The 25360-nt window shown below is 40.8% G+C and overlaps 1 protein-coding gene across 1 annotated transcript; it reads left to right on the top strand.

Annotated features, from left to right (window-relative positions):
* The first annotated feature begins 498 nt into the window (after positions 1-498).
* Positions 499-24890, top strand: PSMD3 (proteasome 26S subunit, non-ATPase 3). The gene is made up of 12 exons (XM_060781055.2): positions 499-796; positions 8250-8440; positions 8773-8910; positions 10071-10207; positions 10321-10511; positions 14099-14202; positions 14339-14453; positions 16466-16585; positions 16748-16851; positions 18064-18219; positions 19829-19879; positions 24377-24890. Exons 1-12 carry the CDS (start codon positions 610-612, stop codon positions 24452-24454), a joined length of 1572 nt encoding a protein of 523 aa, XP_060637038.1. The 5' UTR covers positions 499-609; the 3' UTR covers positions 24455-24890.
* The last annotated feature ends 470 nt before the right edge of the window (positions 24891-25360 follow it).

The raw sequence follows: 25360 nt of genomic DNA, 5'->3' as shown, positions 1-25360 counted from the left end.
GAGATGTGTTCCACACTGGGCATGCGTACTCAGCAGCAGGGTAGCATAGCACAAGGGCAGATGTCTTCACTGTGTCTGGTTGTGATCCCCAGGTTGTGCCAGCCAGCTTTTGTATGATATTGTTTCTAGCACCCACTTTTTGCTTGATATTCAGGCAGTGTTTGAGAAGGCCTGTCATAGATGTGGGCAAAACGTCAGGAGAGAATGACTCTGAAACCCGGAAAACTTTCAGCAATGCAGTGATTCCAGCCATGAAAGCCTTCGACAATACAATAATACTTCTGGCATTGCAGAGGGATTGGTTGGTGGCTGTACAGCTGGATTGTGACTGTAAAATAACCCGGAAGTCGTGGAAGGCGTTCCTCTTTATACTTTTCCTACTTCTATAGTTCCCCTTGCCCAAAAGGAACCGGAAGTCGTGGGATGTGTACGTCATTGAACCTTTCCTATCTCTATGGTGCTCCTCGCCTGAAGGAAGCCGAGCCACCCACCCGACGCTCTATCTATTCTCTCGGCCGTCGACTCTCTGAGCCTGCCTGCCTTTTCCCGTCGTGCCCCGCGATTGTTGCTCTGTCACGGTGCTAGCCGGTGCGTGTGAGAGGCGCAGCCATGAAGCAGGAAGGCGGCTCGAGGCGCCGCGCCGGGCAGGAGAAGGCCAAGCCCCCGCCCGCGGAGCCCCCCCAGCCCCCGCCGCCGCCCGCCGACGTCGAAATGCACGAGGAGGCCTCGGCGGCGCCTTCCGAGCCCGCTTCGGCCGAGAAGTCGCAGCGCGAGCTGGACGCCGTCACGCTCGAAGGTGAGGACGGAATGAACCATTCCAGGAGTAGGGGAAGGGGGCACCCCATTGTGGTATGGCCCAGGTGAGGGCGTGGCTGCCGAACGTTCTGATGCTCTCCTATTGGCCAGGGGCGTTAGGTATGCAAATTGATGGGCGGGGCTACATTAGGGGCGAGGGGACTGTCTTACTGGAGGGGGCTGAGATACCTGGCAGCTGGTCCCTCACTACATGGCAGCGTTTGGTGGGAAGATGGCTGCCTCAACGAAGGGATAATATTATTGTAATGTAATACAATGGAGTACTAATAATAATACAATATAATAACGTATAATAATATTGTAATATAATAATACTAATATATTAATTAGAATACTACTGATAGTCTTCTATATAAATAAAAATGTAATGTTAGTTTGTGGGATTAACATAACCCCAAAATCACTGGGCGAATTATTATTAATATTATTATTAACTTTATTTGTACCCCGCTAACATCTCCCGAAAGTCTCGGTGCGGCTTACAAAGGCCGAGGCCTCAATAAAAACAACAGCATAACAATACACATAACATTATAAAGCAAATCAAAACTACAACAGCAAAACAGCAGAGAGGAAACAACCAGGCACATCTTAACACCTCTCAACAGAACATTTTCCCAGGCTCAGCCAGGCCTTCAAATGCTAATGAAGGTGGTCAGCTGAAACATTCACACCTAGCTTCAGCAGAGAGCTCTTTGCCCCACCCCAGCCATTCCACAGATATATAAACCCACTGTCCTAATTCCAACAGACCTCACTACCTCTGAGGATGCTTGCCATAGATGCAGGCGAAACGTCAGGAAATTCCTCTGGAACATGGCCCTAGAGCCCGAAAAAACCTACAAGAACCAAATCAAAATGTTAAGCAATAACGGTAAACAATAAAACAATACACCATAACACAATAAAATTAGGGCCGGGCCAAATGTAATGGGTACAGATTAAAACGTGCTGAGTATGACAGGTGAAATGTAGAATTTTAGGGTAAGTGCGACGTGCAGACAATCTTAAATCTCTGATAAAGTGCTTCTGGGACATATTCCTGGAGTTTTCTATTCTGGAAAGGCACACCGAAACAGCCAGGTCTTCAAACTCTTCCTAAAGACTGCCAAATTTGGGCACAATACACCTATCAGGCCAACGAGTGACCATCACTCACAAAAAACACTAAAAAACACAGCAAAAGAGACTTAAAAAGCCAAAAATAAAAAAAAACATTACAACACATGCACAAAACCACATATATATACACACAAACACACATATTTATTTATTTATTATTTATTTCGAGGTTTTATATACCGACCCTCTCACCTTCAAAGAGGGATTCGGACCGGTTCACAACATGTGTTAACATACAAAGAATATACAATAACAACACAATGCCACTTCGTTACACGATTAAAATATCAGCACCATACACATTAAAACATTATCATCACAGTTAAAAGAGCCAAATCGTCCGACACCATCACAATCCCATTCATCATCCTCCTTTCATGTGGGCAAAGAATTAAATCAGTTGTCAAATGCCGCGTTCCACAACCAGGTCTTTGTTAGTTTCCTGAACGTCATGAGGGAGGGGGCAGTTCTGATCTCTAATGGCAGGGAGTTCCAAAGTCGAGGGGCCACCATTGAGAAGGCCCTGTCCCTCGTCCCCACCAGCCGTGCTTGTGCAGGCGGTGGGACTGAGAGCAGGGCCCCTCCAGACGATCTTAGTGGTCTTGATGGTTCGTAGGGTAGAATACATTCGGAGAGGTAAACAGGGCCAGAGTTGTTTAGGGCTTTATAGGTTAATACAAGCACTTTGAATTGTGCTCGGAAGCTAATTGGCAGCCAGTGGAGTTCGACTAACAACGGAGTGGTGTGCTCCCTATACCCAGCACTCGTTAGTAATCTGGCTGCCGCGCGTTGTACTTGCTGCAGCTTCCGGGCAGTCTTCAGAGGCAACCCCACGTAGAGAGCATTGCAGTAATCTAAGCGGGATGTAACCAAAGCGTGTACTACCATGGCTAAGTCAGCCTTCCCAAGGTACGGACGCAGCTGGCGCACAAGTTTTAATTGTGCGAATGCTCCCCTGACCACCGCTGAAACCTGGGGTTCCAGGCTCAGCGATGAATCCAGGAGAACTCCCAGACTGCGTACCTGTGCTTTTAGGGGGAGTGTAACCCCGTCCAGCACAGGCTGTAACCCTGTACCCTGTTCGGTCTTACGACTGACCAGGAGTACCTCTGTCTTGTCTGGATTTAGTTTCAATCTGTTGTCTCTCATCCAGTCCGTGACAGCGGCCAAGCACCGGTTCACGACCTGAACAGCCTCCTTAGTGGCAGGTGAAACATAACCCCAAAACCACCGGATGAATTATTATTATTATTATTATTATTAATAATAACTTTATTTGTACCCCGCTAACATCTCCCGAAAGACTCGATGCGGCTTACAAAGGCCAAGGCCTCAATAAAAACAACAGCATAACAATACACATAACATTATAAAGCAAATCAAAACGTTAAGCAATAACAGTAAACAATAAAACAATACACCATAACACAATAAAACTAGGGCCGGGCCGAATGTAACGGGTACAGATTAAAAAGTGCTGAGTATGACAGGTGAAATGTCGGATTTTAGGGTAAGTGCGATGTGCAGACAATCTTAAATCTCTGGTAAAGTGCTTCTGGGACATATTGCTGGAGTTTCCTTTTCTGGAAAGGCACACTGGAATAGCCAGGTCTTCAGACTCTTCCTAAAGACTGCCAAATTTGGGCACAATACACCTATCAGGCCAACAAGTGACCATCACTCACAAAAAAAAACACTGAAAAATACAGCAAAAGAGACTTTAAAAGCCTCAAAATAAAAAAATACATTACAATACATGCACAAAACCACATATATATACACAAACACACATATAAACATATATACACACACAAAACACATATATAAAGACCGGGCCACAGCAACGGGTAGCAGGGGACGGCTAATGCATAATATATAATGGTAATGCTGTTTTATTGTTGTATATTTTTATGGAGCCCCTGGTGGTGCAGTGGGTTAAAGCACTGAGCTGCTGAACTTGCTGACCAAAAGGTTGCAGGTTCGACTCTGGAGCGGTGTGAGCTCCCGCTGTTAGCCCCAGCTCCTGCCAACCTAGCAGTCTAAAAACATGCAAATGTGAGTAGATCAGTAGGTACCGCTCCGACGGTAAGGTAGCAGTGCTCCATGCAGTCATGCTGGTCACATGACCTTGGAGGTGTATATGGACAACACTGGCTCTTTAGCTTAGAAATGGAGATGAGCACCAAGCCCCAGAGTTGGACACGAGTGGACTTAATGTCAGGGGAAAACCTTTACCTATTGCATATTTTAAGTTGTATTGTAATGTTTTTAATTGTGAGCCACTTTGAGTCTCCTTATGGAGAGATAATGCAGAATACAAATAAATAAATAAGGGAGGGATGCCAGTCAATGACACTATGTAACACCATTTTTGTTCCTGGGTTATAAATATAATTTTCTAATTGCTTCTATCATTAAAAACATTGATAAAGTTTATTAAACTGCAGCACATTTGGCTCCATATAATAACAACAACAACAACAACAACAACAACAACCTATACCCCGCTTTATCTCCCCCAAAGGGGACTCCATAGTGGCTTAACATAAAAGCATTGGCATACTTAATCCTGGTTTAATGTTCATATATTTTACATGGTTATGCTGATGCTTTTATGTTAAGTCGCTTTGCATCCCCTTCAGGGGAGATAAAGCGGGTTATAAATAAATATAATAATAGTTACCATTTAAAATATACAAATATATGAACATTAAAACAGGATTAAACATAAATAGTCTTTTAAAATTCCCAGTTAAAAACCATTCAAACACATTCAAAGTTAAAACCACAGCACGCCCTCAATTGATTTTAAACACCATCTTTAAAAGCCTGTCCGAATACAAAGGTTTTAGTCAACCGCCTTAAATACAGCAGCGAGGGGGCCAGAGTGGAGGGGCATCCAGAGTGGAGGGGCATCCACCGAGAAGGAGGGCCTGCTTTCTTATTCCCACCAACCGAGCTTGAGATGGAGGTGGGACTGAGAGAAGGGCCTCACCTGAAGATTTCAGGGCCTAGGCAGGTTCATACAAGGGGATGTGGTCACCCAAACCTCGAGATGTTTTAGACTTCAGCTCCCATAAATCTAAGCCGGTTTTCCAGCTGTTAGGAATTGTGGGAGCTGAAGCCCAAAACATCTGGAGGAGCAGAGTTTGAGAAACACTGGTGTAGATACATCCTTGGACTTCATATCCCAGAAACCCCAAATGTCAGGAATTCTGGGAGCTTGGGTCCAAAAGATCTGGAATACCAACATTTGGGAGACACAGGTCAAGAGCCATCTTCTGCCCTGTAACATTTGAGGCTAAGGAAAGATAGAGGCAGTTGTCTGGTCTTGGCCAAAAAGCCATTCGAGGACATGATTGAGAAACTCAGGAAGGACAACGGCTGCATGTTAGAGTTACAGTGGAGTAACTGATACAGCATTGTATATTTCCAGCAAATGTGTAAATTGGAGACTATAAAATGCTTGATACTGGAAAACTTCAGCCAATCAAGATGATGTATATGTGTACAGTGTTTCGAAATCTCTGTACATATGTGGAATGTGTTGATGTTTCCTTGAACTGTCGTTTATAGGAGGCATCATTCTGAATGGCTGGATCATATTTCATTTTGAAATAAACGCTGGGTAAATAGGGTTGGACTAGTATCTTGGTGTATTTTTGCCTGTTTCTGTCGCTTACATGTGTGAAGTAATAAGCAAAGCCATCAATTTGAGCCTCTGAGAGAAAGAATGGGTTCAGCATATATTTTAAGATCAATAGATGACACCCTGTTCTAGATACCATCTCTCCCTGAGGTTGCAGCAGAGGGAACAAGGTAAGACCATTCCTCTCAGGCACCATCTACACTACCATATAATCCAGTTTCTGAATCCACATTTATCTTCTTTGAACTGAATTATATGGCAGTGTAGACTCATAAAATCCAGTTCAAAGCAGATAATCTGGATTCAGAAACTGGGTTATATGGCAGTGTAGATGAGGCATTACATTTTAAATCCACTTTATAATCCTGGGATTTGTAATTTGATTAGGTATTTTGGATTTTCAGTCAGGGAGCTCTAGCACTTCAACTCACAGACTTGTAAAAGGGACCCTCATCGTATAATACTGCAGTATTAGGGTTCCTTTCCTAAGAAGACTCTCCAGAGCTGTTTCACAGATTACATTTCCCTTGCCCCAAATGCTTGGGACCAGAAGTGTTTGGGATGTTTATTTATTTTTTATTACTATTATTTTGAATTTTTGAATACAGGCATATACATCTTGAAGATGGGACATCCACCTAAACATGACATTCATTATGTTCCATCTACATCTTATATACATAAGCCTGAAGATAATTTTTCAAACAATATATTTAATTGTAATAATGTGCATAAAACAAAGTTTGTGCCCAATGAATTACTATAAAGCAATAGTAATACTATCTCAGACACACATAGAATCATAGAGTTGGAAGAGACCTGAGCCATTCAGTCCGACCTTCTGCCAAGAAGCAGGAACATTGCATTTAAAGCACATGTGAACAGTTTTGGAGTATTTTGAATTCCAAATAAGGAATGCTGAACTTGCAATTTCAATACAAAATGTTTGTGTTTGAAATTTGAAATACATTCAAACACCAAAGAGGAAGAGACTTTGTTTGCAAAAGCAAGCCTTGTAGCATGGCATCTAATTATAAAACTAGTTTTATTCTATTCTTTTAAATACTGGGTTGCTGTGAGTTTTCCGGGCTGTATGGTCATGTTCCAGAAGCATTCTCTCCTGATGTTTCCAGGAGAATGCTTCTGGAACATGGCCATACAGCCATGTAACTCAGTGATTCCAGCCATGAAAGCCTTCGACAACACTTTTTAAGTACTGTTTGTTGTTTGGCTTTTGTTATGAAAATCCTCTAGCAGCATACTTTTATTTTAAAATAGCATAGGCTACAAATAGGCCACAGAAGAGTATTACGAAGAGAGAAATCTAATAGTGTAAACAAAGTCCTCATCAAAAATGAATGTATGTTTATGTCTTGAAGTCATCTTCAAAGCATACACATCAAATTATAGCAAGTCAACTTATTTCATAGATGGCCCAAAAAATCTGAGCTAAATTAGTAAAGTCCACAGCAGAGACTAGAAAAGGAAATGGAGATAGTTTGGGATAATACAAATCAGACATTGTTATTGTTATCATGTCACTGCTACTGTAATTTTAAAGAGCCAGTATATAGAAAAAGTTTTAATGTTTGTAATGGAAAGTGCTTATTTTACTTTTAAAAGTTGTATATTATTTGATGTCATGGCCTATGACTGGTACAATAAACCATTCATTCATTCATAGCATATTCATAACCAAAGAATATCTGGCAGCAGTTTGCCAATGCTTTCTTCTGAAATATAACATAGAAAACCTGGGGTTCCTTAAAGGATAATGTATGTTTATGTCATGGAATATAAATTATTATTAATACAAATTATTATTAAATTATTAAAGATGGTTGAAATGGAAAATTTGCAAAGAACATTGTATTATCGGAATTAAGCTTCAGCTTGTTAGCCATCATACAGTCCATCACTGATGACAAGTACCAGTTTAGAACCAATAACACCTTCCATTGAGTTAGGTGGAAAGGAATAATAGTATTAAAGAGTGTAGAAACGATAAGCAAACTGAATGACGATAATTTAAATGCTCTTAAATATGTTGCAAAAATCTGCTTAGTAATTCAAGCTGGTCTCTAAATGACCATTTCACAGTGCGCTGTTTTTTCTACAGGACAAGGTGCTTTCTGTAACATCTCATCTCAGGAAGGCCCAGTGCTAATGTCTATGTTCCACTTTACTTTATTCTTTTCTCATCATTGACCTACCTGTACTGCAGTTCAAACAGTGATGTCATGACACCTAGAACAGAAAGAGGGTGAACATTACAACACAGACTTTATTACATTACTGTACAAACTTTTTAGTGGTTATCAGAAATCTGCATTCTAATTATGAAAGTAACTATTTGCATTCTTAATACATGCTCACACTAATTGAACCCATACCACAAATGAAATGTCAATTGAAATATTGAACGAACTTGTCATTGCTCAGAGAGCTTTGGATGTGTTGTCTTAAAGTCTCGAGATTTCTTGCATAAGGTTTGCATCAATCAGGGTTAGATTTGTGGTTTTCGTTTAATTTAACTTTAATGTTGTTGTTCAAGCTGCCTTGCAATGTTTAGTTGCCCCAACCAATGACAGACACATCGATGACCGTGGAGTATAGTGCAGCCTGTTTGCATTAAACTTTCTCTTATTTTTGGTCATTGCAGACATCAAGGAACACGTCAAGCAGCTGGAGAAAGCTGTATCTGGGAAGGAACCACGCTATGTCCTGCGTGCCCTGAGAGCTTTGCCATCCACTTCCCGCCGCCTCAACCCCAATGTGCTCCAGAAGGCCACCAATGGCTTTTTCACATCTAACAGTGCTGTACGGGACTTCCTTATCAGCTTCCTGGAAGAGGTGAGTCCAGGAGGGATTTATGGGGTGGCTGGGAAATCTCACAGAGGCTGGTTTAACATTTCATAAAATACTTATTTTGGCCTCTAAGGCTGCTCTTTGGAGACCTTGAATCTTTGAGGAGCACTGCCATACTTCCCAGTATTTTATATCATACCTTACTAACTTGAATTGTAATAGGTGGGCAGCATAGGCTCTCCAGAGGCTCAATGTGAAGCCTTTTGTAAGACTTGGTGAGGAATTGGTAAGAAGTGGAGAGGCAAGGATCAAAGCCTTTCCTTGACCAGATCACAGCCTCTCTTTGACCTAATCACATCTCTCCTACCTTTTTGTAGCCTATGGACACAGAAGCTGACTTGCAGTTCCGGCCCCGCACAGGCAAAGCAGCTTCCACTCCTCTTCTGCCAGAGGTAGAAGCCTATCTCCAGCTGCTCCTGGTCATCTATCTGATGAATAGCAAGCGCTATCAAGAGGTAACACACCCTTCTCAGCTCCCAGCTGATGGTAGAGGAAGACGGAAAAAACCTGGCAAATTACTTCCCTCTCTGTACAAACCCAACTCAGAATTGTAGATTAAGATTTGCTAAGATAGGAATGGATGACTTTAAGGGCTTAAGAGGTCACATTGGCTCCCAAGGAAAACAAAAAAATGTTCTCCAGAAGCCATTATTAGCCCAGAGAGTTCTTTTGTAAAAAACGAGAGATTATTTAGCCCTTGTTGGCTAAACACCACAAAACACATGTTGTGGACATTTTGGAGAAAGGGTATATTTTTGGCACTGGGAGCAATAGGGTCATACTTCTATAGCCATAGCGTCTTCATGCACTACTTCATGTTTTGTGCACTCCTGGGCTAATAACAGGTGTAAGAGGTGAATATATACAACTATGTACTTTGTAGATAGAAATACGTTTCGAAGGAAGTGGGCAGCTTTAAACTCATAAAATAATGAAGTTTTATGCAAATGGGCACAGTGGGTTAAATCGCTGAGCTGCTGAACTTGCTGACCAAAAGGTCAGCTATTCGAATCCAGGGAGTGGGGTGAGCTCCCGCTGTTAGCCCCAGCTTCTACTACCATAGCAGTTCAAAAACATGCAAATATGAGTAGATCAATAGGTACCGCTTCATGCTGACCTCATGACGTAGGAGGTGTCTACGGACAACGCCGGCTCGTCAGCTTAGAAATGGAGATGAGCACCGCCCCCAAGAGTCAGACATGACTAGACTTAATGTCAAGGGAAGCCTTTACTTTTATACAAAGTGACTTTTGACGTTGGTTCCAGGCCTCTGAATGCACTTGTGGCCCCAAATCTTTCCACTAAATTCCGTGTTTCCAAATATTCATAACTCCCATATGCACACAGTTTGTGGACAGTTAAAACTGATGTTCCCCTTATATCCAGTTCCAGGTTGAGGGATCTCTTAAGTTCATCTGTTACAGTGAACTAGTATGAGTTACCCTGGACATAATTGAACAATTTTGGCAGCCTGGCTTGCTTCTATCTGTGAGGGCGCTATTCATGGTGAACTTTATGTAGATGAGGAAGAAAGTCAAAGTACCCAGTAAGAGGTCTCCGGCATATCAGTACTTGCAAGGTCATAGCATGAAATCTCATTCTCTCCTCCTTCTAGGCCCAGAAGGTTTCGGATGATCTGATGCAGAAGACAAGTCTTCAGAACCGCCGCGCCCTTGACCTGGTGGTGGCAAAATGTTACTATTACCATGCACGCATCTATGAGTTCTTGAACAAGCTAGATGTGGTTAGGAGGTAGGTCTGGCAATATCCAGGAGTTGCCATAACCTTGTTCTTTCCTCTGCAGTATTGTTTTTTCCAACCCTTCTTGCTGACACAGTCTATTTTCATTCCTTCTCTTTTCAAAGTTTCCTTCATGCTCGCTTAAGGACAGCAACGCTTCGGCATGATGCGGATGGACAGGCTACTCTCCTGAATCTTCTGCTGAGAAACTACCTTCACTATGACCTCTATGACCAGGCAGAAAAGCTGGTTTCCAAGTCAGTGTTCCCTGAGCAAGCAAACAACAATGAATGGGCCAGGTACCTCTACTACACAGGTGAGAGAAAGAACTGAATTCCTTCTCAAGATCCCAGATAACTTGAGCCAAACATGAGACTGAGCTCTGAGTCCTGCATACTCGAGCTTATGTCCAATTTTTGCTCAAAGAAAGTAAAAAAATAACCATTACTTAAATCACTTAGCCATATTACTTGCTTATTTGCTTAATTTAATCTGCTTGTAGCAAAAAGGAAAGGAGTATTTTTTCTGTGCAGGACATTCTTAGAACAGATGATCTCGTACTTAGATTTTGAGATAGTATACCCATTGCCCATGCATTTTCACGCTTACTTTCATAGCATCATGCAGATAAAAGAGGCTGCATCCAAGGACCATCCAGAACAGTCCTCTGCCCTGCAGAAACTCACCATCAAAACAATCCTGATATATAGCTATCCAGCCCCTGCTTAAAAATCTCCAGAGAAGGAAACTCAGCCATACTCTTAAGCAATGTATTTCACTGTCAAACAGCTCTTACAATCAGGATGTTCTTCCTAATGTTTATTTTCCCATGTATTGTCAAAGGCTTTCCTGTACTTTTAATTCATTGTTCCATGCTCTAGTCCAGGGGTCCTCAAACTAAAGCTCGAGGGCCGAATGCGGCCCTCCAAGGTCATTTATCTGGCCCTCGCTCAGGGTCAGCCTAAGTCTGAAATGACTTGAAAGCACAAACAACAATCCTATCTCATCAGCCAATAGAAGGCCCACACTTCCCATTGAAATACTATTAAGTTTATATTTGTTAAAATTGGTCTTCATTTTAATTATTGTATTGTTTTTAAATGTTATTTGCACTACAAATAAGATATGTGCAATGTGCATAGAAATTCATTCATTTTTTTTTTCAAATTCTAATCCGGACTTCCAACAATTTGAGAGACTGTGACCTGGCCCTGTTTAAAAAGTTTGAGGACCCCTGCTCTAGTCTCTGGAGTAACAGAAAGCAAGCTTGCTTCATCTTTGATATTATATAGCCCTAAGATTCGAGACATTAAGTTTGTTTGGTTTTTTTTTTAAAGAATGATGGAGTCTACCCTTAGTAATCCACTGTCCATTACTAACACAGACATTCCAGTTTATATATAGCTTTGCCAAATAGTCTTTCATTTAAGTTTAACTGAATCAAGGCCTTGACAACAGAACTTGAAAATGCGTGCCTCCTAACCCTTCTTAGGGTTGGTAGAGTCATCTTATCAGCCCACACTTTCCTCTGTGCTAATTATTTCAGCAATTTCTTGCAAATGCTCTTGGTTTAGAATGCATATTGTTCTTTTCTTCCATATGTTGGATTGAAAGGAATTCACAGAACAAAACAGAAAATTGTATACTAAAAAATTAAAATTTTCATGCTGCAAAATGTATACTAAAAATTAAAATTCTCATGCTGCAAAATGTATACTAAAAATTAAAATTCTCATGCCTGTATTTTTGAGGCAAGTTTTTATTAACATCTTAGCAGTATATCTACATGACGGATATCACCAGCATTCCAGAGATTACACTGGAGAACCTTCCATTCTCCATTGATAGTCAAGGACAGGCCTACACAACTTCCAGCCCTCCCAGAATTCCTGACTATTGGACACACTGGCTGAGGGTTCTGGAAGCTGAAGTCCCAAGCACCTGGAGATCCACAGGCCTGGTCTAGAGCTTCGTACAGTTATTAAAGAAAGAAGGGTAAAAAGAGAAAGATATTAAACATAAAAATAAAAAAAATTAATTAACTCTTTATCATTTCATGTGTTTTTTCCTAACATGCAATAACATGCATAACAGAACTGAGTAACAGAATTTCAGTTCAACTGGAGTCATAAAGTACCTTTGACCAGGACAGTTCATACTTGCCAGTATATGAGTTGGGCTTGGGCTTGCAAAAAATAACATCCTCTGAGTTTTGAGAGGTGTGGTTGAAGCATCTTGTGCTCAGAGTTTGAAAAACATTACATTTTTGGACTCACAAAATCCCTCGACTACCCAGCCCAGTGTTTCTGCTGACTGGAGATTATGGAGGTTCTTTTGCTGTGTACCTTCAAATCATTTCTGACTTATACTGTACTAACTCTGACTTATACTAACTCAAAAATATCATAGAATTTTCTGGGGCTAAATGTGTGTGACTCACTCAAGGCAACCCAATCAGTTTCCATTATTAAGTGGGGAATTTGGATCCTGGTCTCCAAAGCTGAGTCCAGTATCCAAACCACTGCATCATACTGTCTCATTGTGGCAGGTATTTGTGATTGTCTTGTTCACAATGCACACGGGTTCTCCTCAACCAAAAATGTAACATTTTCAACTTAATGTTTCAACATCCATACAGTGCATGCACCAAACAAAGTCACATAGTACTATAGGCGATCATTCGTGGCTGAGTATGATTGTCTTCCAAGGGTAGAACCTTAATGGTGGGTCTGTAAGGGACTGTGGAGACCTATCCTGGATTCACGTGGTCTTTTACACTGAGGACAAGGTTTTCCTTCATCTTGGCACTTTTCTCCCTTTCGCCTCTTTTCATGCCTCTTCAAAATCTATAGCACTGGTGGTAACAGCCAAGGTTTCTTATTCTCAGTGTTTACATCAAAAAGTTTAAGGCTAGTTTTAAGCCCAGTTTTAATTTATTTATTTTTTTGTCCACGGATATTCCATTTTCCATTCCGGAGATAATAGTAACGTAACTGCTTTGGGAGATAATGATCGGGCATTTGGACAGTGTGCCCAGTCCAACAAAGTTAATGATAAGAATCATTGCTTCAGTGCTGGTGGTCTCTGGTTCTTCCAAAACACTGGCATTTGTCTGCTTGTCTACCCAAGAGATAGGCAGGATTTTTCAAAGGAATCTTTCCAGAAGTTGAGAGCAACATTTGTAGATGCTCCATGTTTTGCAGGTGTACAATAGAGTTGGAAGGACAATAGCTTTATAAACAAGCATCTTGGTATCCCTCCAAATGTCCCAACCCACAAACACACTGTGTTTCATTCAGAAAAGCCACATAGGGAGTAGGGATTGACAGGACCAGCTTGGGTGCTACTCACTTGCTCAACACCCTCTTCTTGAGGAACCTCTTTTGTCTCCACCCTCCAGATTACAATTTTAGCATTGGAGTGCAGGAACCACTTTGGAATGCCCTCCCCAAGAAGAGCAAATTGCCCCCCTGCGTACTCTCATTTAAGAAACAACTTGAAACATTCTTATGCTTTCAAATATATAATGAGAAGGAGGAATAAAGCTCATAACACAGATTAAGTGGAATAGGAAAGGGAACTGATATAACACTTTACCTTGGCTGGTTTTTAAATTTTCCTTTAATTATCATTATTTGATGCAACTGTTTATTTTAACTTACTGTACAATGTTTAGTACTGTCTTTTTTACATTTTGATAGCTTTTTGTTTATATAAGCATTCAATGTTTACCTGTTACCATGTTGGAGGCCGCCCTGTGTCCCCATTGGGAGATAGGGTGGGATACAAATAAAGTGTTGTTATTATTATTGCCACCACCTTTTGGGCAGAACTCACCAGACAGCCTTGGATTATTACCACCATTTCTCTCCTTCCTGGTACTGAGTTTTTCTTCCCTTCCAGGGCGCATCAAGGCCATCCAGCTGGAATATTCCGAAGCCCGGAGGACCATGACAAACGCCCTACGGAAAGCACCACAGCACACAGCTGTTGGCTTCAAACAGACAGTGAGTAGGAGTTTTGTCCTCCAGGTGGCGCTATGAGCTCACGCTAGAAGGGAGCTAGAATCTGCCATTCACACACTGCTCTACAACAGTGGGCTGCATTGTGGCAAAATATATTTATTTTTTGCCTCTGTTCTAGGTCCATAAGCTGCTGATTGTGGTAGAACTGCTGCTAGGTGAGATTCCGGACAGACTCCAATTTCGGCAGCCATCTCTAAAAAGGTCCCTCATGCCCTACTTCCTCTTGACACAGGGTAAGTGGTGCAGTTGGGCCCTACTCAACAATGCAAAGAAAACAATGGACAAGGATACTGAACTGCAAGTGTGTGGAGGAGTCTTTAATCTATATAAATAAAAATGTAATGTTTGTTTGCGGGATTAACATAACTCAAAAACAATTGGACAAATTGCCGCCAAATTTGGCCACAAGACATTTACTAACCCAAGGAGTGACTATCACTCAAAAAAATTGATTTTGTCATTTGGGAGTTGTAGTCACTGGGATTTATAGTTCACCTACAATCAAAGAGCATTCTGAACTCCACCAATGATGGAATTGAACCAGGACTCCATTGACCAACAGAAACACTAGAAGGGTTTAGTGGGCATTGACCGTGAGTTTGGGAGTTGTAGTTCACCTACATCCAGAGAGCACTGTGGACTCAAACAATGATGGATCTGGACCAAACTTGGCACGAATATTCCATTTGCTCAAATATGAACACAGATGGAGTTTGGGGAAAATAGACCATGACATTTGGGAGTTGTAATTACTGGGATTTATAGCTCACCCACAATCAAAAAGCATTCTGAATCCCACCAGTGATAGAATTGGGCTAAACTTCCCACACAGAACCCCATGACCAACAGAAAATACTTAAGGCCATCCAATCCAACTCCCTTCACCAGGGCAAGAAAATGCAAACAAAGCCCTCCTGACAAGGAGCCATCCAGCCATAGATATAGATAGATATGATTCACACAGAGAGAGAGATATAGTATCATAGATTTGAAAGGGACCCCTAAAGAAGGACAATAATATGTTGCATGTTCCAGAGTAGACAAACCAGACAATCTATATCAACACTGACAAAGAAACAACAAGAAGTACTGTTTATCCACAAGCATCAAGACATTGCATATATTAGAAACCAACACTTTCTCATTACTTTATTTTCGAGATCACCAGACTGGGCCACAGCAATGCATGGCAGGGGATGGCTAGTAAAATTATATATTCCATATACATTTCAGAATCCTTGTTAGATTTTCCATATACGTTTCAGAATCCTTGTGTTAGCACAGTCCATCTTGTTCATCTCTATTCTTTTATGTAAATAGTAGTTTTGTTTGAAAGGTGTTCGAAATGTTGTGGCTTGTTTTAAGCATGAAGACTTAAATCATGCGCATAGTTCCTATAGATAGACCCATTGAAGCAATGGATTCTGCATAATCAGTTCATTGAGTGGATCTACTGTAGTTAGTACCAGCAATTGGATTTAGCCCCAAAGTATCACAGTATTTTTAATAATACAAAGTCCTGGGGATGCAGGCAAAGCAGTGATGTACGCTTATTCCACCCATTTGTCCATTCTCCAAACACCACCAGCAAACCAAAATAGATAGAATAATAAATAATAATATAAACTTTATTTATACCCCGCCACCATCTCCCCGATGGGGACTCGGAGCGGCTTACATGAGGCCAAGCCCAAACAATTACAATTAAAAAAAACCAAAACATAAACTGAAGACGTGAACCATAAACAATAGCATCATATTAACATAAAACATGCATACATAACAATATGAAAATTATAATGAGCACAGACACAATAATAATGGGCGGGCTACATGTAATGATTAAAAGACAAACTGAACAACAGATTTGCATAAACAATCACTAAGTGATGTTCAGAAAACTTAGTTTTGCCAAATTTTTGGGAACCAACATTGAGCTAAGGGGGCCTCATTTGAGGTTGGGACTCATAGTTTAAGAAGCAGTTGTTTATACTAATTCACAAGAGATTGAACTAGAAAGATCTCTGAGTCCCTTCCAGCTCACTGAGTCTGTGTATCCTTTGCTCATATAAGTATATACTTAAACAAGAATTATCCTAGTCTTTTTTTTCCTTCTTTTATCTTATTTTGCTGATTTTTAACCTACTTCGAGTTTTCACTCACTGCTTTTTGACAATTTGTGCTTATTTGACAGTCCCAGTGACGAAAAATTTCCTTCTTATTTTCTTTTGCATTCTTCCTTCAGCGGTTCGGACAGGAAACCTGGCCAAGTTCAACCAAGTCCTTGATCAGTTTAGCGATAAGTTCCAGGCAGATGGGACTTACACCCTCATCATCCGCCTGAGGCACAATGTGATCAAGACAGGTGAGAGGCATTTGGCTCCCTACAATCTTGGCCCCTACAATCTTGTAGTAAATAACTCCCTGCTCCTGCAAAAGCTGCAGTCAAAATGCAAGCAAAAAATCATCAATGTCTGATCGATGTGCCTTATACTCTTGTTGGACTATCTTTTCATTCCTCATGCAGGTGTTCGCATGATCAGCCTTTCCTATTCAAGGATCTCCTTGGCTGACATAGCACAGAAGTTGCAGCTGGATAGCCCTGAGGATGCTGAATTCATTGTTGCCAAGGTGGGTGACTGCAGAGTTGGACTGAATAAGAATTCTCACACATACTCTCACTTTGCCAAACTAGGGAAGTTCCAATTCCCTCTATGTTTTTAATGTCCTGTCTCTGAATTATTAGACAGTCTACCTTTGTACATTTATTTATTTATTTATAGTATTTATATCCCACCCTTCTCACCCCACAGGGGACTCAGTGTGGTTTACAATGCACTTATACATGGCAGACATTCAGTGCCATTAGACATACAACATCTATAGACAGTCACAGAGGTAATTTAACATTCCAGCTTTTCTGACTTCATGAGGGTATACTCAATTCTGGCCATAGGGGGAGCTGTTGCTTCACTGTCCACTTGTGACACCAAGTCCTTTGATAGAGTACTTCCTCATTCTTCCGTATGCTGCTGGAAGGTTTTTTTAATGGCGTCGTAAATTAGTTAAATTAGCCTCCCCGCATAAAGCGGTATCTAAATTTCCTCCTTGACAAATGCAACTGTCTTTTGGGCTGCATAGGTCAACAGCAAGCTAGGCTATTAGTGGTTGGGAGCTCACTCCAACCTGGGCTGGCTTAGAACTCATGACCTCTTGGTCAGTAGTGATTTAATGCAGCTGGGTACTAACTAGCGGTGCCACAGGCTGGTACATCTCATGGGAGTGCAAGGATTTGGATCATCATACTCCAGATCACAGTCCTGTTTCAACCTCTGACTTCCTGAAACAAGCTACATTTCTTGCATGGCAGGATCAGATTGGTTGACCCTTGTAGTCTCTTCCAACCCTTTGTTTTTATGATTCTATACATGTATGAACAGGAAGTTTTTGCGTTTTTTTTGTCAGAACAGGCTGTAAAGTCTCACAGCTGTTCTATCACTGTACCATGTTTTCTGAAAGCCTCTATAGATTCCAGGCCCATTAAGAAAATTGCGAGAGCCCGCTTAAAGGCAGTCCTTTAGCACCCTTAATGATAGAGAACCGTCTACTCCACTCTCACACCAAACTCAAAGCTTCAGAGGCTATTAAGTGTGTTTAATATGTGGGATCAGCTCATATGAACTAATAATATACTTACTCCGAACATAAGCTTGCAACTGCACGTGCTGTCAGCTTTCTCTAGAATTAACCTTTCAGGCTCACTGTCCAAATTATATGGATTTGTTCCTCTGCGGATGCTGTTGTTAGAAAATAATTGGTTCTGTGCTTGTCTGTGGTTCTCAGGCCATTCGGGATGGTGTGATTGAAGCCAGCATCAACCATGAGAAGGGCTACATCCAGTCCAAGGAGATGACAGACATCTATTCAACACGGGAACCCCAGCTGGCCTTCCACCAACGTATCTCCTTCTGTCTTGACATTCACAATATGTCTGTCAAGGTAAAGGAACAAGTGTACATTGGTATCTTCTTTGGCAGGGAGAAAAGAAGGGAGGATTTAACTAATGTAAAGTAGTATCTAAATTATGAATACGGACATCCTGAATTTGAATCTCATACCTAGAGGCACCTAGGTGACCTGGCCGACATGTGGGCTAAAGAACACTTACTGTATATAAGCCTAGTTTTTCAGCCCCTTTTTTAGACTGAAAAAGCCCCCCTCGACTTATACGCGAGTCAAGGTTATTTATTATTTTACTCTGTTATTAGTATTATTTATTATTTAATCTTTTTCTCTATTTGTTATTATTATTAATAATTATTTTAATAATGTATCATTAAATTAAATAATGTATTATTAATACATTATTTTGCTATATTATTATTATTACATGTATTATTTTACTCTATTTATTATTATTACATTTATTATTGTTTTATTACATTTTATTGTACTCTATTATTGTTACAAGTATTATTTTACTCTGTTATTATTATTATTATATTTACATTATATTACTCTATTATTATTTTATTACATTTATTATTTTACTCTATTATTATTACTATTATTGTTATTACAGTTGTTATTTTACTCTATTATTACCATTATTCTTACATTTCCATTATGTTACTCTATTATTATTTTTATGACATTTATTATTTTACTCGATGTATTGTTCTTGGAAGGATACGCAAGCACATTTACACTGAAGAAGGTTAGAATAATGGTTTAATCAGAGTTCGACATAAATTAAGTTTTATGTAAAAATTCAAAAACATTTCACCTCCTGATGCGTCAATTAATTTACTTCCATTGGTATCTATTTTTTATTTTGAAACTGGCCCATAGTTGCTCCATTTCCCACTCTCGGCTTATACTCGAGTTAATACGATTTCCCAGTTTTTTGTGGTAAAATTAGGCACTTCGACTTATATTCGGATCGGCTTATACTCGAGTATATACGGTATCTAATAATATTGCAGGCATCACTGAGATATGCAACATCCTTTGAACATTTTTTGGTTATTATTACAAAACCCTTGTAAAACTGGGTTTCCTCAGTTTTGAGAAGAATATATGAATTAATGGGATTTTTTTTGTCGTGTCAGGAGCGACTTGAGAAACTGCAAGTCGCTTCTGGTGTGAGAGAATTGGCCATCTGCAAGGATGTTGCCCAGGGGACGCCTGGATGAATTGGATGTTTTTATCATCCCATCAATTAATGGGATCATGGGAGGTTGGATTTAAGGATTTGATTCCTGAAACTAAAGGAAAAAATTGTGAATGATGCATGGAGATTGTCAACCAAAGGACATAAACATCATAGATGTCATTGTATTTTTAGAGACTGAGAAACGTTGCTTATTTTTTTTAATACCGTCCCCCAAATACCTTAACTGGTATCACCGGCAACCATGTTGGCTGAGGATTCCCGCAAATTGAATTCCAAAAGTAACTTTTCCCAAACCGGGCACCTCTGAATCTACTGTTCTTCTGAGCAAGAAACCAAGAATCTTTCAACAGTAGAGTCAGAAGTGCCAGATTTTGTATATTATGAGAGTGGCTTTCTTTTGTCTACTTCCTTTAATTCCTTTTTCTGTTTCAGGCTATGAGGTTCCCTCCGAAGTCTTATAACAAGGACCTGGAGTCTGCAGAGGTAGGTTTCCCTGGCAACTTCTCAAGAAGCTACGTTGGTTATGATGCAGATTTGCACCATACTATGACCCTAAGATGTTATTACTAAAGTTATAAACTTGTCATGAACCAGCAGTCCTCTCAATCTCCCTCCATCACCATTAACTTCTGCAATACCTGGTACTATCTAGGCTTCCTGTGTTGCCAACAGGCTGAGAAAAGGGGTATACAAATACAGGAAATAATAAATAAATTTTAGTCTCATTGTGTCTATTTATGTAAGACACTACATAACCCAAGATTGAAGCAGGGAGTGATAAACCCACCCAAACAATTGAATTGAATCGAAGTGGCTTTCATGTAGAGCTACTGAAATCAAAAGCAGTTAACTATTACTGACCTAGTCCATTCATTTCGGCAGGCCTGCCTGGAGTGTGACTCAACCTGGATCCTTTCCAAATAGTTTAGGTTCATAAAATATTTCATTGGGCCAAAAGTTCCTTTTAAATCAGTGCCGTATTTCGCTATTTTATTTACACTTTCTCTTACTCTGCCTGAGAAAGTACATTTTTGTGCCAAGAAAAGTTGAATCTAGTGATCTATATAATGATAAAAACTGAGCATGGGGACAAAAAGGAATTCCTATTTTTAAAAGGAAAGGGCTAAAGACATAAGGCATACATACATTTTATGGCGCAGTGGGTTAAAGTGCTGAGCTGCTGAACTTGCTGACCGAAAGGTTGCAAGTTTGAATCCGGGGAGTGGTGTGAGCTCCCGTTGTTAGTCCCAGCTTCTTTTTTATTTAAAGTTGTTTTTATTATTGTTATTGTCGACATAGGTAGAATAACATCACAAACAACCATTATTAGATATTGAATTACTCAATTACATTATAAATACATATCATGTTATTTTCCTAGTAATCTTATCTACCCCCCCCCTTTGCCTCGCCCCTGTGTCAAACAATTTTACACCCCTCACCTCCTCCCTCCACCTCCTCCCTCAGAAATATCTTTATTTCAGATATTAGTGTAATTGAACAATCATAAAAAGAGAATGGTTCAGCACTTTATATCTTTACTAGCTGTGCCCTGCCACGCGTTGCTGTGGCCTATAGTAAAACTTATCAAAGTTGAGGTAGATATCTGGACTATTATGAAAGAGAGGTACCTACCTATTCCTTCCCCCTTTCTCTCCTTTCTTCCTTCTCTACCTCTTTCTTTCTTTCCTTCTTTCACTACTTGGTTTCATCCTTCTCTCTTTCCTTCATTCCCTCCCCCTTTCTTCCTTTGCCTTTCTTCCCTCCCTGTTTGCTTCCTTCTTTCGCTTTTTATTTCCTTTTATTTCACCACCATCATAACAATAACAATAATGCAATGCATTGCCTCCGGGACCTGACACCTCTCCCATTCCCCCTAAAAGGGTCTCAGAGGAAGAATAATAGCATCATCATAATAATCATAGAAATAACAACCTTTACCCGCCACGCATTGCTGTGACCAACCTTCCCTCTTTCTCTCCTTCTTTCCCTCCTTCCTTCCTTCCCTCCCATCTTTCCTTCTCCTCTTCCTTCTCTATCTCCTTCCTTCCCCCTTTTTCTTTCTCTTCTGACCTCTTTCCTTCCTTTTCTCTTTCCTTCTTTCCTTCCCTCCCTCTTTCTCTACATCTTCCCCCTTCCTTCACTCCCTCTTTCCTTCCTTCATTCCCTTTTTTCTTTCCTTCTCTCCTTCCTTCCTTCCCCCTTTTTCTTTCTCTTCTGGTCTCTTTTCTTCCTTCTCTCTTTCCTTCTTTCCTTCCCTCCCTCTTTCTCTACATCTTCCCCCTTCCTTCACTCCCTCTTTCCTTCTTTCATTCCCTTTTTTCTTTCCTTCTCTCCTTCCTTCCTTCCCCCTTTTTCTTTCCCTCCCTCTGTCTCTCATTTCTTCCTTCTCTACCTCTTTCCTTCCTTCCCCCTTTTTCTTTCTCTTCTGCTGTCTCTCTTTTCTTTCCTTCCATCTTTCCTTTTCTTTCCTTTTCTTCTTCCTTCTTTCTCTAACTTTCCTTCCTTCCCCCTTTTCTTTATCTCCCTTTCTCTTTCTTCCTTCTTTCCTTCCTTCCTGTCTTTCCTGGATTTTGACAGGGCGGGAAGGGGTGCGGTGGGGTTTGGAGGTGGCGTGAAGTAAAAGGAGGTAAGATTGGGGCAGGCGAGTGATGGAGCGTGAGGTTGCGTGTGTGTGTGCGGCAGCGGGGGGGAGTGGGGTTGCGCGTGTGTGTGTGGCGGTGGGGGAGTGATGGAGCGTGGGGTTGCGTGCGTGTGTGTGTGTGCGGCGGGGGGAGTGATGGAGCGTGGGGTTGTGTGTGTGCGTGCGGCGGGGGGGGGGTGTGCGGGAAGCAGCGTGGCGGGGCTTCGAGTGGGCATGGCTTCCGCAGAGGGAACTGTGTGCGCGCGCCAGGGAACTTGCGGCTGGGCACCAATGCGCATGCTCAGTTGTTTTGCCGTTTTGTGAGTGTGTTGTTGTGTTGTTTTTCATTTTGAGTAGATATGTTTGTACCTTATGGGTTGTGTTATGGGCATGGCAATTTTGGTTAAGTTTCGTTGGGGGGTTTGTGAGTTTTGTTGATTTGCCGTTTTGTGAGTGTGTTGTTGTGTTGTTGTGTTGTTTTTCATTTTGAGTAGATATGTTTGTACCTTGTGGGTTGTGTTATGGGCATGGCAATTTTGGTTAAGTTTCATTGGGTTTTTTTGAGTTTTGTTGTTTTGCCGTTTTGTGAGTGTGTTGTTGTGTTGTTTTTCATTTTGAGTAGATATGTTTGTACCTTGTGGGTTGTGTTATGGGCATGGCAATTTTGGTTAATTTTCGTTGGGGTTTTTTGAGTTTTGTTGTTTTGCCGTTTTGTGAGTGTGTTGTTGTGTTGTTTTTCATTTTGAGTAGATATGTTTGTACCTTGTGGGTTGTGTTATGGGCATGGCAATTTTGGTTAAGTTTCGTTGGTTTTTTTTAGTTGTGTTGTTTTGCCGTTTTGTGAGTGTGTTGTTGTGTTGTTTTTCATTTTGAGTAGATATGTTTGTACCTTGTGGGTTGTGTTATGGGCATGGCAATTTTGGTACAGTTTCGTTGGGGGGTTTTTGAGTTTTGTTTCCTCGTTGGATGCCCCTAACAAATTTATATATATAGATTTTCCTTCCACTTTTTCTATCAGTCTTTCCCATTTCTGAATCCAGGTCTTCTTAAATCTTTCATAGATAAACTCCTGGAGCATATATTCTGCTATATACTCATACCATTTGTTAACCTCCCACTTTCTATGATCTTTGCACCCCAAAGCCACAGTTGCTTGGGCGGCTAATATGTATTTTATAATTTTTCCCCCAGGCTTTGGTATTTTCTTTTTTTATCTAATTTCTGTGTAAAGAATTCTGTTTTGTTCAAAGCCAGTGCATACCCTATTATTTCTTCCATTTCCTTCATTACCTTGTTATAGAACTCTTGTACTCTATTACATTCCCACCATATGTGGGAATATGAACCAATTTTCCCATATCTGTGCCAACACAGTCTTGTGGTAGTTTTTGCTATATGGGCTATTTTAGTTGGGGTTGCAGGTTTGAATCCAGGGAGTGACGTGAGCTCCCGTTGTTAGCCCAAGGTTCTACCAACCTAGCAGTTCAAAAAAATGCAAATGTGAGTAGAACAATAGGTACCTCTCTGGCGGGAAGGTAACAGTGCTCCATGAAGTCATGCCGGCCACATGACCTTGGAGGTGTCTATGGACAGCGCTTGCTCTTTGGCTTAGAAATGGAGATGAGCACCAACCCTCAGAGTCGGACACAACTGGACTTAATGTCAGGGGGAAACCTTTACCTTTAAACTTACATTTTATGTATGTCTTATGTTTAGTTGTTTTAATGATTTGAAGTTCATAGTTATATTTAGTAATTAGTTATTATGATTTCTTTATTGTACTGTATATTGGCACTGAATTTTTCCCATTAGTATGTTGTAAACCACCTTGAGTTGACCCCAGGGGTGAGAAAGGTGGTATATAAATGCAATAAATAAATATATGAATTCTGACCTCCTCTGAATAGTTGGGGATAATCTTGGGTCCTAAATAGCCCAAATGTATACTGACAGTAGTAGTATAGTGTAGGGTAGCTCAGCCACATAGAAAGTGTTTCCATGCTATTTCCGCAGAAACATCACTGCCATTCGTTTTAAAATGGCTGTCTGTCGTTATGTGCTACATAAGCAATTTTAAAAGAGAAGAATGCCTACTTAGAACCAACTCTTAACCATATGTCCACACAAGCATTATGGACATTCATTGAGCTTGCAAGACCCGAGCAGGACTGTTGATTACAGGATGACTAGGAGGTCTCTCATTCATCACATTGAAGTTGATGGCACTTAACGACTTGGCTCTTGTAGGAACTCAACCCTCCTTAGGGAAATGTCTTTAATCCCAGCCTGTTGGACAGCTCAGTGTGTTCCATGCCAAAGAAGTTACACTAAACCATAGGGCTGCTTTTGTTTCACAGGAGCGCCGGGAGCGTGAGCAGCAGGACCTAGAATTCGCCAAGGAAATGGCCGAGGATGATGACGACGGTTTCCCTTGATGCTCTGGGGATTGCTGCATTTATTTTTGGTTTTTTTGGTTTCTTGCTCAATACAAACCGTTGTCTACTGGTTAAAATCCAGAACTTGCCTTTATTTCTATATCCTGCATGTTGAGGGTGGCACAAAAAAACAAACCGACCACCCTTTAGCTGGTCTGAAAGAGAGAATGCACCCACCCTGATTAAAGGGATGGTGGTCCCATTCAACTGAAGCCCACATTGTGGGTTTCAAGTTTAAATGTCCCCATAAGGGGCTGAAAGCATCCCCTCTTGTTGCCCCTTTCTGGTTTTTAAGTGAACAGAGGGATGGGATGGGTGGGGAGTGGCAGTTCTGGTGGTATACCTCTTTCAGTCCACCTGGTGGAGTAATTCCACTTGGAAACGTTTTGTCAAACTTTGTTTAGGGCTTTTAAATAAAAGTTTGGGGAAAATGGAATGTCTTTTTGTCCAGAATGTTAACACAAGAGCAGCGCTCTGACACATGACAAGCTCAGAAAGGTGGGAGCTTGACTTTTGTCCTTTCCTTCCACTAATATTAGTAGAACGTCTGAACGTTTGATGTACAAAAAAATGGATACAATGATGGCAGGTAAATATTCATTATTGCTGTAAGAAGCTGGTACATTTGCAGGAAAGACCCTTCCCTCAATAAACTACATGTGCTTTGGTATGACATGTCCAAAGTTGCAAGCAGCAGAATACTTTCTGTTGAAATCTGTACAAAATCATTTGAAGTAATAATAAAAATGGAATCTTTCAAATAGAAATGAATGTGGGCAGTGAACCACTTCTATTTATTTATTTTATTTATTTAAAACATTTATATTCTGCCCTTCTCACCCCGAAGAGGATTCAGGGTGGAGCACAGCATATACACGGCAAAGATTCAATGCCAGGACACAAATT

The sequence above is a fragment of the Anolis sagrei genome, chromosome 6 (genome assembly GCF_037176765.1).
Source record: "Anolis sagrei isolate rAnoSag1 chromosome 6, rAnoSag1.mat, whole genome shotgun sequence".
Lineage (NCBI taxonomy): Eukaryota > Metazoa > Chordata > Lepidosauria > Squamata > Dactyloidae > Anolis > Anolis sagrei.
This window is presented reverse-complemented; position numbering and strand designations above follow the sequence as displayed.

What these genes read in the sequence shown, in the direction of transcription:
- PSMD3 (XM_060781055.2), top strand. Translation starts at nt 610, where the DNA reads ATGAAGCAGGAAGGCGGCTCGAGGCGCCGCGCCGGGCAGGAGAAGGCC. An exon ending in AAGCTAGATGTGGTTAGGAG is followed by an intron (nt 10,208 to 10,320) that starts GTAGGTCTGGCA and finishes CTCTTTTCAAAG; the next exon opens with TTTCCTTCATGCTCGCTTAA. An exon ending in AGGACCTGGAGTCTGCAGAG is followed by an intron (nt 19,880 to 24,376) that starts GTAGGTTTCCCT and finishes TTTGTTTCACAG; the next exon opens with GAGCGCCGGGAGCGTGAGCA.